Source organism: Helianthus annuus, chromosome 15, assembly GCF_002127325.2.
Source record: "Helianthus annuus cultivar XRQ/B chromosome 15, HanXRQr2.0-SUNRISE, whole genome shotgun sequence".
In the NCBI taxonomy this organism is placed as follows: domain Eukaryota; kingdom Viridiplantae; phylum Streptophyta; class Magnoliopsida; order Asterales; family Asteraceae; genus Helianthus; species Helianthus annuus.
In genome coordinates, this window is record NC_035447.2 from 142923885 (window position 1) to 142936462 (window position 12578).

Genomic DNA, 12578 nt, shown 5'->3' on the forward strand with positions numbered 1-12578 from the left:
GAGAACAATAACTTATTGGCTTGATGTGAATTGATGGTACTATATATAAAATTACACGTATCTAAATGAACTTTTGTTCTTCTCATTATCATTGGTTTTGTAACCAATAGTAGACGTATAGTAATCATCTCAACAATAACACTTATTCTAATGATCGTTAATAACTTGGGAATCAAATTCGCTATTATCAAATAAATATACTAATCTGGATTAATATTCTTGCTATCACAATAGCTAAGCTACAATCACACAAGCTTCAGGTTGTGGATTTGATAACCATTTAGACGATGCATCGATTTAAAACACACTAAATGGTATCATGTTGGGATATGCATATCCTTTAATCACTTCAAGAATATTTAGGTATACACACCCTCGTTTATTTTGCAAATATATAATTTCCCTTGAGAGCAAACATTACATGCTAACTATTATCTTGAAGAATCTTCTAGTTCCTTCCAGTTCTTCAATATGTTTCACATCATCAATGACTCGGGATGGTCTGACCGGCCATGCCATTGAATTAAATAATCACAATCCATAAACTTCTGGTTTATGATCGTATATGTTTTAGTTGCAATCGTGTGTGTTTAATACACGATAGGAAGTATGAGAGAATAATGTAATATTATTTCAACATTCATGGTATAACATGTTTCCCATGTTTTATGTTCGTATAATCACTCCCTAAGTGTGCCACTTTATTGTGGTCGATTTCAATATTAAAATGGTTGTCAACATGAGGATTATTACAATTTCCTCAGTTACCATGATCATGACCTTTATAACAATCATTGTATAGTCATTGCACTATTAACATGGTTGATCTTATTACATGATCATCATAACAAATTCCTCAATTACCATCATCACGAAATTTACACCAATTATTATATCATCACATTCTATTCAAGGAATAGATTATACCTTTCATGGTCACATCATTACAATTTCCTCACTATGTACATAATCATGACCATTATACTAATCAGTATATCATCACATTCACTTCAAGGAATGGAATAGAGTCACACAACTTCATGGTGACTGTTTCAAACCTTATACATCAAGAGCGCGTTTGAGGTTTGACAAGTGCAAATTGTTTTATTCAACCTTCTTATATATCTCATTAGATGATGTAAATCAAGAAGTAGTTATATGACCGAGACAACAAAATTTATCGATCGAAAATCTTACGAGCTTCCATAAATTTATAATGAGCTTATGTGAGACCCACACTTCATATGTCATGTCTTTACTTCAATTTATTTCAAATAAACAGCTCTTTTAAGCATGCTTATAAACTTTCATGGGAATGAAAACAATACACAACTTTGGTCTTTATTAGCCTTATTCAATAATATATATAAATGATAATCTCCAAATGAAAATCATTAAACATCATTAGGCAGCGTGATATATGTTTTTCAGTATAATGTTGTTACCATAAAGGAGATAATTGATATAAAATGAAAGGCATTATGAAATACATAATGAATCATAAATTGCAATTATATATGCATGCATATAGATTTCATACTGAAATCTTAATTAATTCCTTTTATGCATATCAAACACCACGAATCTTTTATTAATCAGCGAACCATAGAACGCAAATATTGTGACTCTAATGTACAATTCTTTAGGTCTGATGGTTCTATTTCTTTTTATAATTATATATTCTATAATATCGTAAGAAAAGAATATGGTGAAACCTTGATGACTAAGTGTTCCCTATGAAATGTGATATATGTATGATGTAACGAACCATCCATTTAGAAAAAGATTATCATGAGTTGACAATAATGAATTTAAAGTGCATAATTAAATTTATATTTTAATTGGCTACACAAAATAAAACGTTTAAAACAATACGTTCATTAAAGTAATATAATTAATAACAATAATAACAATTATTGCCAGAAATATTACAAGTTTGTATCATCCACACCAATTTCAAATAACCATTTATTGTATTCATCACTGTGTATGCTATAGAACGATATCAACATCTATTGTCTCTAATTTATCATTCATCTAATGATTTGGCAATCTTGGTACATATATTCATATTAAATACAACAATTAAAAGTCTAAATATAATGGCAGTGGCTCACCTACACACATAATTATGTATGTAAAACAGTTAATCATACTTTCGCTGATTTTCTCACACGAACTCAAGTACATCGAATATGTATGGAACATACATTGACAAAAATACAAAGCCATTAATAAAGCATCACTAATTTTCAAGATTACAAGGAAATCAGTACATGTAATCAACAAAAAACTTTATAATCACAACTAATTTGAACAATAACACAAATTGTATTAACGCAACATAATTTATGCATGAAATAAACATATCAAAAATCATCTACTTGAAATCCATCACAAGAGAAAATTGAATATGTTACTCTACAACACAATTACAATCTGTTTTATGTACAAACAAAACACAACCAAGTAAATCTTACACTGATATATATGTATATTTATGCACGTATCAAAAAAAAATATTAGTAACAATTAGAAATACCAGCAGAATTTTTTTACATGAAAATAACATACATATTTGCGACAGTTATCAATACAGAAAAATACATAGTAAAAGTTAGATTTATGCGAAAATTTTAATGATTATCAAATACGATAATTATATTTAAAATTAATTACAATTGTAGCAATAACTAATAGATTATAAATAAATTACACATAATAATGGTTACAAAGGCTAACAAACGATACACAGTTAAAACTATTTAACAAATCACAATCATAATACTGCATAAAAAATCAAATTGCGACTTACAAAAAATGAGTATTAGAAAAAGATGAATTAGCCAATTGTAACGTCATAATTATGACGTAACATCTAAAACCCGATGAATACCAACATGCTAATTTATATAATAACTTCTAAAACTAATTGAAAAAATAGATAGAGTTCAATTATGAGACTACATCCTAGAATTTATAGTAATAATCAGTTTTAACTTTATATATTTATATTAATATTAATAAGTGCCACCAGTAAGATTGATGTATCATCATCATCAAATATAATATGAAATAATCTTACGAAGCATCATACCTTTATTAGTAGAGATTGCAGATCCGAAAGATCAAACGTTTTGTCTGTAGTGGCTACGCATCCATCGTTTCCAGCTTTCCATCGCATAGGAAACCCATCTTTCATCTTTTCGGATAATTATTTGGCTGCTTTCTCAGCGTGCGAGATTGATTTAGGTTGGAAAATAATGCACATCAAAGGCGAGGAAAAGGGACCAAGGGTGGCAAAACACATAGAGCACTTTCGTGCTGATAACGTGTTGTAAAACAACTAAACCTATTAGCAATATAAAGAGAAGACTAAGAGAATGGGGGAATGTAAATTTTATTGATTGATCTATACCATATACAAATGCCACTATATATAGGCACATACATTAATACAAAAGAAAATCAAAGAGATAGGAGTTATAGGAGTTATGTATGTGGAGAGTCACCATCTAAATTGTGACAACCCGAACTTTCAAGGTTAGTATTGTTTGATCTCGTAATTCTCTCCTTTTCACGCTCTTGTTATATTAAACTTCTCATTTAACTTCCTGCTATGATAAACTTGTCGAACGTGAATTTACTTGGTTATAACTAAGTGTGTGGTTGAATCCGTTTAAGTGTTTGGGCTTACTTATAGGAGTCACACATGGAACTGGGCCGCCGTATATATATATATATATATATATATATATCTATACTACTTTAATAAGGATATTAGAAGGACAAGATGGTAATTGAACAAGGTGTTGAAAAAACACTGAATGCACAATGTACAACTGTTAAGGCACAAGAAAACACAAACCCTTTTACCCTTTACAAGGGTATACATCTGCCGTCCATCTATACTACTTTCTCACACGGATCAACATCGGGACCGTCCATTTGACTTCACACGGATCACCATATGCTTTCTCTCTCAATGCTCACACATCTCACAAAACAACATCAGATCTTCTTCTCTCTCTTCTCTCTCTCTTTTCTCTCTTCTCGGCGATCTAGGGTTTCATGAGATCTATCACCAGATCCGTTTGAATCTATCACCAGATCCGTTTGATGAGCAGATCAAGGGTTTCATGAGATGTTCTGGCAAGGGATCCACAGATTTGAACAAGGGATCCGTTTTATCTGGCAAGGGATCCACAGATTTGAACAAGGGATCCGTTTGATGTTCTGATAAGTTGCTTTATCTTTAATCTTGATGTAGATTTGTTAGTAGATATCTTACCATGTTCTTCTGTGATTGTTACTTTTCAGGTGAAGCGGTTGACGGATGTTCGAAGGACGAAATCTGAGGTTTACGAAGGATTTTTTCATGTGTTTTGTGATGAATCGACTCAGGTTAGGTTCTAAATGTTGATTTATCTTTAATCTTGATGTAGATTTGTTAGTAGATATCTTACCATGTTCTTTTGTGATTATTACTTTTCAGGTGAAGCGGTTGACGGATGTTCGAAGGACGAAATCTGAGGTTTACGAAGGAGTTTAGCATGTTTTTTGTGATGAATCGACTCAGGTTAGGTTCTAAATGTTGATTTATCTTTAATCTTGATGTAGATTTGTTAGTAGATGCGGTTATTTCAAATTAGGTTGAAAGTCTTGTGATATTTGAATTTGTATTTTTGGTGATGATAGTTAGATTAATTTCAGATATGACATAGTGAAAGGATAAATTGTTTTTGTAGTTTTGATTTTACTGTGTTCTGTTATATTTTGATCTTTTCCTTCATTTTTGGGACTGATAAGTGTCATGGTTGTGTGATAATTATGATATTTAGGTCATTTAGATATGGAATTGTGAAAAGATAGATTGTTATGTATTTTTGATTTTGGTTTGTTCTGTGGGATGTTCGATGAGCAGATCTAGGGTTTCATGAGATGTATCACCAGCTTTATCTGGCAAGGGATCCACAGATTTGAACAAGGGATCCGTTTGATGTTCTGATAAGTTGCAATGAGTGTTATATATCTTACCATGTTCTTTTGTGATTCTTATCTTTAATCTTGATGTAGATTTGTTAGTAGATGCGGTTATTTCAAATTAGGTTGAAAGTCTTGTGATATTTGAATTTGTATTTTTGGTGATGATAGTTAGATTAATTTCAGATATGACATAGTGAAAGGATAAATTGTTTTTGTAGTTTTGATTTTACTGTGTTCTGTTATATTTTGATCTTTTCCTTCATTTTTGGGACTGATAAGTGTCATGGTTGTGTGATAATTATGATATTTAGGTCATTTAGATATGGAATTGTGAAAAGATAGATTGTTATGTATTTTTGATTTTGGTTTGTTCTGTGGGATGTTCGATGAGCAGATCTAGGGTTTCATGAGATGTATCACCAGCTTTATCTGGCAAGGGATCCACAGATTTGAACAAGGGATCCGTTTGATGTTCTGATAAGTTGCAATGAGTGTTATATATCTTACCATGTTCTTTTGTGATTCTTATCTTTAATCTTGATGTAGATTTGTTAGTAGATGCGGTTATTTCAAATTAGGTTGAAAGTCTTGTGATATTTGAATTTGTATTTTTGGTGATGATAGTTAGATTAATTTCAGATATGACATAGTGAAAGGATAAATTGTTTTTGTAGTTTTGATTTTACTGTGTTCTGTTATATTTTGATCTTTTCCTTCATTTTTGGGACTGATAAGTGTCATGGTTGTGTGATAATTATGATATTTAGGTCATTTAGATATGGAATTGTGAAAAGATAGATTGTTATGTATTTTTGATTTTGGTTTGTTCTGTGGGATGTTCGATGAGCAGATCTAGGGTTTCATGAGATGTATCACCAGCTTTATCTGGCAAGGGATCCACAGATTTGAACAAGGGATCCGTTTGATGTTCTGATAAGTTGCAATGAGTGTTATATATCTTACCATGTTCTTTTGTGATTCTTACTTTTCAGGTGAAGCGGTTGACGGATGTTCGAAGGACGAAATCTGAGGTTTACGAAGGATTTTCGCATGTGTTTTGTGATGAATCGACTCAGGTATGTCACTCGCAACTCGCAAGGAAACCTTTTTTTAGGATCTGAATTTAATTAGTTATACCTTTGGTTAACGACTGTCACGATCACTATTATTACAGAACAAGCTCACTCCGATCTTCTGGCTGCCGGAGAAAGTGTATCTGCTTGGAGAGTCTCGGAATTGGCTTTGGCGACGCTGAACGCTGCTTCATTCGAATCGATGGGGGCTTCATATGCAGAATGTTCCCTCACTTAGTGGTCTCATGCTCACTCAAGCAGAGGTAAAGTAAAGTTTATCATCATTTATCAATTTTCTTTTCTTTTTTGTTTATAATAAAGGTTTTTATATTTGCAACTTGACAAAATGTGATTTATATTAAATTTATTTTAAGTTAATAGTGTACTGGTTATAACTAATATCAAATCTTTACTAATACTTGATTTCTTTTTATGATGGTTGACTTTGCGAGAACTAACGGAGCATTAGTGTCAAGAATGGGCTGAGATTCGAATTCAGTCGGTTTTTCGCTCTTTTTTGGTAATTTCTAAGCCTTGAATATTAATTTTTAACATGCTATGCTACTGAGAGAATATAAACTTGACTATATTCTCTGTTTTTTGATCAGAGGTAAAGTAAAGTTTATCATCATTCATCAATTTTCTTTTCTTTTTTGTTTATAATAAAGGTTTTTATATTTGCAACTTGACAAAATGTGATTTATATTAAATTTATTTTAAGTTAATAGTGTACTGGTTATAACTAATATCAAATCTTTACTAATACTTGATTTCTTTTTATGATGGTTGACTTTGCGAGAACTAACGGAGCATTAGTGTCAAGAATGGGCTGAGATTCGAATCCAGTCGGTTTTTCGCTCTTTTTTGGTAATTTCTAAGCCTTGAATATTAATTTTTAACATGCTATGCTACTGAGAGAATATAAACTTCACTATATTCTCTGTTTTTTGATCAGAGGTAAAGTAAAGTTTATCATCATTCATCAATTTTCTTTTCTTTTTTGTTTATAATAAAGGTTTTTATATTTGCAACTTGACAAAATGTGATTTATATTAAATTTATTTTAAGTTAATAGTGTACTGGTTATAACTAATATCAAATCTTTACTAATACTTGATTTCTTTTTATGATGGTTGACTTTGCGAGAACTAACGGAGCATTAGTGTCAAGAATGGGCTGAGATTCGAATTCAGTCGGTTTTTCGCTCTTTTTTGGTAATTTCTAAGCCTTGAATATTAATTTTTAACATGCTATGCTACTGAGAGAATATAAACTTCACTATATTCTCTGTTTTTTGATGTGTTTTGTTATTTTTATGCTTTTTGTTTTTTAACTGATCTTAACCCATTTGACTTATGCTACAGACAAAAAGGGATCAAGATCGGGACCGTCCATTTGACTTCACACGGATCACCATCTGCTTTCTCTCTCAATGCTCACACATCTGACAAAAAGGGATGCCAAAAGCAGGGAAGTACAATCTACAGGAAAAAGCAACACTTTACTTTTGTGTGAAAGACAGCTTGCTTGCTGCAGTCTGTATAATATATCAACACTCTTCCATACACTGTTTGAAAGACAGCACTGCTTCCTTCAGTCTCTATAAATAATCCAGAGATATCTACACTCTACTCACACTTTACAAACTCTCAACTACACTCAACTGAAATTGTAAGTTTATCTCACTTGAATAATCCTACTTTCAAAACATCAACTTAACAACTTCTATTACTTCAATTTCAGAATATATCAAGTCTTTGCATTCGGATCTTGCGTTGTTTCTCGGCTCTCACATCAAGGTTTTAAAATTTTTGTCGGCTTTTCACATCTCCCTCTTGCATTGTTGTAAGTTCTTTCAGATATGACATAGTGAAAGGATAAATTGTTTTTGTAGTTTTGATTTTACTTTGTTCTGTTATATTTTGATCTTTTCCTTCATTTTTGGGACTGATATGTGTCATGGTTTTGTGATAATTATGATATTTAGGTCATTTTTGGGGATGATAAGTGTTGTAGTTCAATGAAAATTATGATAGTTAGGTCAATTTTAGATATGGAATAGTGAAAAGATAGATTGTTATGTACTTTTTATTTTAGTTTGTTCTGTGGGATGTTTTGATATATTTTTTCATTTTTCTGGATAGTGAAAGGATAAATTGTTTTTGTAGTTTTGATTTTACTTTGTTCTGTTATATTTTGATCTTTTCCTTCATTTTTTGGGACTGATATGTGTCATGTTTTTGTGATAATTATGATATTTAGGTCATTTTTGGGGATGATAAGTGTTGTAGTTCGATGAAAATTATGATAGTTAGGTCAATTTTAGATATGGAATAGTGAAAAGATAGATTGTTATGTACTTTTTATTTTAGTTTGTTCTGTGGGATGTTTTGATATATTTTTTCATTTTTCAGGATAGTGAAAGGATAAATTGTTTTTGTAGTTTTGATTTTACTTTGTTCTGTTATATTTTGATCTTTTCCTTCATTTTTGGGACTGATAAGTGTCATGGTTGTGTGATAATTATGATATTTAGGTAATTTTTGGGATGATAAGTGTTGTAGTTCAATTAAAATTATGATAGTTAGGTCAATTTTAGATATGGAATAGTGAAAAGATAGATTGTTATGTACTTTTTATTTTAGTTTGTTCTGTGGGATGTTTTGATATATTTTTTCATTTTTCGGGATAGTGAAAGGATAAATTGTTTTTGTAGTTTTGATTTTACTTTGTTCTGTTATATTTTGATCTTTTCCTTCATTTTTGGGACTGATATGTGTCATGGTTTTGTGATAATTATGATATTTAGGTTCATTTACTTTGTTCTGTTATATTTTGATCTTTTCCTTCATCATTACAGGAATTTTTTTTTAAAACCGTACTGTATTCAAAACAAAATAAAACGCCGTATTCACAAAACAATACTGTATTCGCAAAGCTGTATTCAAAACAATACTGTATTCAAAACAATACTGTATTCAAAACAATATTGTATTCAAAACAATACTGTATTCACAAAGCTGATTGTTATAGTTATTATGTGTATGTGTAAATTATAGTAAATTGTTTTTGTAGTTTTGATTTTACTTTGTTCTGTTATATTTTGATCTTTTCCTTCATTTTTGGGACTGATATGTGTCATGGTTTTGTGATAATTATGATCTTTTCATTCATTTACTTTGTTCTGTTATATTTTGATCTTTTCCTTCATCATTACAGGATTTTTTTTTAAAACAATACTGTATTCAAAACAAAATAAAACGCCGTATTCACAAAACAATACTGTATTCACAAAGCTGTATTCAAAACAATCCTGTATTCAAAACAATACTGTATTCAAAACAATACTGTGTTCAAAACAATACTGTATTCAAAACAATACTGTATTTAAAACAATACTGTATTCACAAAGCTGATTGTTATAGTAATTATGTGTATTTTTCAGTTTACAAATCACTCCAAACACATATCAATTGAGAGGTATGGGCGGTGGTTATCCAATTCCCGTTGAATCACTAGGATCAACAAACCATTTAAACCTTCCTGATTCAAACCCTCTAACTTCAAACCCACCTCCGGTGTCAACCCCACCTCCGGTTTTAACCCCACCTTCGGTTTCAACCCCACCTCCATTGGCAAACCCTGAATATGATGATCCATTTGGTTGGACGGATGAAGAGTTGAATTGGGCGTATGACTATACCTTCGCTCAACTACAATTTGGTGGACTACAAATTGAGGGGTGCCATCGTCCGGTGCCAAACACTCCTACACTTCCTATGCATCCTCCACCTTCAAACCCCCCTTATGTGGAAAACTATAGTCAAACACAAGAACTACCGACCTGGGCTGAAGGGTACGAAACTGTCCCTGGGGCGGTTTACGAACCACCATTGGATGAAAAAATGGTTTGGGAACCTTAGAAAAACTTTTATGATGACTGTAGTTTTTTTTTTCTCGAATTAGTTTGAATCTTAATTATGTAACTTTTAATTATGTAACTTTTAATTATGTATTACTTTAAATTTAAATTTGTTGCTGTTTAATTTTAATCATGTTTTAGTTTAAATTTTATTTCTGGAGTTTTTATTTTTTTAGTTAACTAATATTGAACACTTAATAGGATATGTCTGATCATTTTTCCGTTGAAGAATTTTCATCATTGACAAATGATAGAGCATGGTATAATATAATCTTTGTTAAGGTGGAGTTTATTTGGCATGACGTCGATGGAAAGAGATTAGTGGTTATATTTCTTGATCAACACGTAAGAACATTATTTTAATTTACTTTGTGTTATATAAGCGTTTTTCCACAACTAAATTTCTTTTCATTTTAGAGACAAAAAATTGTTGCGTTCGTCCCACAAAATTTGATACACAAATATAATGACGCGTCATTGATGGGTGGTTTTTTTTCGTTGAATCATTTCCAAATTGAGAATCTCAACTATCTTGAGTGCCCAAAGTACCAGAATTACGTGTTAGTTTGGTCCGAGAAGAAAATTGTCATCAACAAATATACAAAGCTTTCTTCACTTACGCTTACCATTCCAAGGGGTGCTTCTTTATATCCATTGGTCCCTTCCATTATAGAATTGAAGCATGACAGGAGACCTCAAATGGATATTGTTGGTACATATTAATTCTCTATCTATAATTTTTATTAAATATATAAAACTTTATATATGGTCTATACGATTTAACTGATTTGGTTTTAGATGTGGTTGGGAGAATAATAGAAGGCAAACGTGATCGATGTTGTTTTGAACTTTCTCTTCAAGATAAGACGTACGTTATTATTTATTATTAACATATTACAAACATAATATTTACGTTATATGTAAGAAAATATTATTATTAGAAGAACTTTAACCCAAAATCGTAATATACAGTGGTCACACAATACAATTGTTTTTGTCTGCCCTGAAGCCTTCCGATGTTATACGTTCCATTCGAGCCGTGCAACAAAGGTCCATCATATATGTATCACGTCTCAAGTTGGTTCATCTACCAGATAGTATGTTATGCTTTACACATGAACATTCTAATAATTAGTTAGATCTAATGGCTCATGTAGTTTAATAAAAGTTATATTTTATTTGTTATTTCAGTTAATATTTTGAAGTCTACGGAGTTGAGTACGATTACGTACGAACCGGATATGGTCGAGGCACGGGATATGTAAATTATGGATCGTTATCCAATTTGTGTTTAAGTTAGAAACATTTGGTGTTGTTATTTGTTTAGTTGTTGAATATTAAAGTCTCTCTTGGTGTTTCGTGTTTTGCTTTTTGTTTCCCTCATATTGATGTAATTGTAGAAGTATTTATAATCTATCACCAAGGTATAATCTTCTTAGATTGGACAACTAAATAATCATTATCTGTATTAAACGAAGGTATAACCATGGCTGACCTTCCTACTCATACAATCGTGTTTGAGATATTAACGAGGCTGCCAGCAAAGGATGTAGGTCGTTCTAAGAGTGTATGTAAGCAATGGTATGCGTTATTGTCAACACAAGATTTCGTAAAGATACATTGTTCTCGCTCAGTAGTTTCATCTAACCAGAGAGTTCTACTAATTGACGACCTAACGTGTTCTGTTCGTCCAATCATCTCTAATAACAATGACTATGGTCCAAGCTCAACAGTTACATTTCCATTCCATCACCAAAATAATGATGTCTCAATACTTTCACATTTGAACGGATTGTTGTGTGTTTGCTTGAATCATACATACGAGCTGCTTCTTTGGAATCCAACAACTACTGCTTTCAAGCGTTTGTCAACCCCTGATTCTCATGGATTCTATATAAATAACCTTGATGCCATTGGTTTGTACGTTGACGCTGACGATGATTACAAGGTCTTGCATATAAAGCGTAGGAGTGGTGTACTTGGTGTCTATGTTTATTCTAGGGAAGTAGACTCTTGGAGAAATATTCCTTTCATAACAAGACAAGAGTACCTAAGCCCTCATTTCAATTGGTCAGCTGGCACATTTTGTGGTGGTACTCTATATTTCACTGTTTGCGAATGTTGGATTGGAGGTACGAATGTGGTGATTTGTTTTGATGTTAATTCGGAGCAGTTCAAGGAGATAAGCTTTCCACCCGTTCCTTCTAATGGAATGGTTCAAGGTGTTTTAGTTAATGTAAAAAATGTGCTTCACATGTTTGCTAGCACTGGCATGTTTGAGATGACAATTGACCTATGGACACTACAAGGGGATTACTGGATTAAGGTCTTATCATGTCCTCCGATCCCCCCGATATCATTGTCATTGTGGTGCGATATAACACATTATGTGACAAATGGTAATTGGTTTGTGATGACTAAATTAGGGAAGTTGTTTACAATTGAAATGGATATGAAGCCCTTCGAATGTTTTTATCCCGTTTCTTGGTTTCGAGGTTTTAAGGGTGCGGTGTTTGTGTAGACCATTGTTTCACCAAGTATTTAGATTGGCTTTCACTTAATGTTATCATTATGTATGTCAATGTTTTAAGGATTTG

At 31.8% G+C, this 12578-nt stretch overlaps 1 protein-coding gene and 2 long non-coding RNA genes across 3 annotated transcripts; all 3 read left to right on the forward strand.

Annotated features, from left to right (window-relative positions):
* Positions 1 to 7117: 7117 nt before the first annotated feature.
* LOC118487409 lies at positions 7118 to 7976 on the forward strand. The gene is made up of 3 exons (XR_004881779.1): positions 7118 to 7273; positions 7424 to 7730; positions 7803 to 7976. It is a non-coding gene; the product is annotated as an uncharacterized LOC118487409 (long non-coding RNA).
* Positions 7977 to 10607: 2631 nt separating this feature from the next.
* LOC118487410 lies at positions 10608 to 11076 on the forward strand. The gene is made up of 3 exons (XR_004881780.1): positions 10608 to 10693; positions 10780 to 10849; positions 10954 to 11076. It is a non-coding gene; the product is annotated as an uncharacterized LOC118487410 (long non-coding RNA).
* A 391-nt stretch (positions 11077 to 11467) lies between these two features.
* LOC110914286 (F-box/kelch-repeat protein At3g17530) lies at positions 11468 to 12502 on the forward strand. The gene has a single exon (XM_022159088.1). The coding sequence runs from the start codon at positions 11468 to 11470 to the stop codon at positions 12500 to 12502; it is 1035 nt and encodes a 344-aa protein (XP_022014780.1).
* Positions 12503 to 12578: the final 76 nt, after the last annotated feature.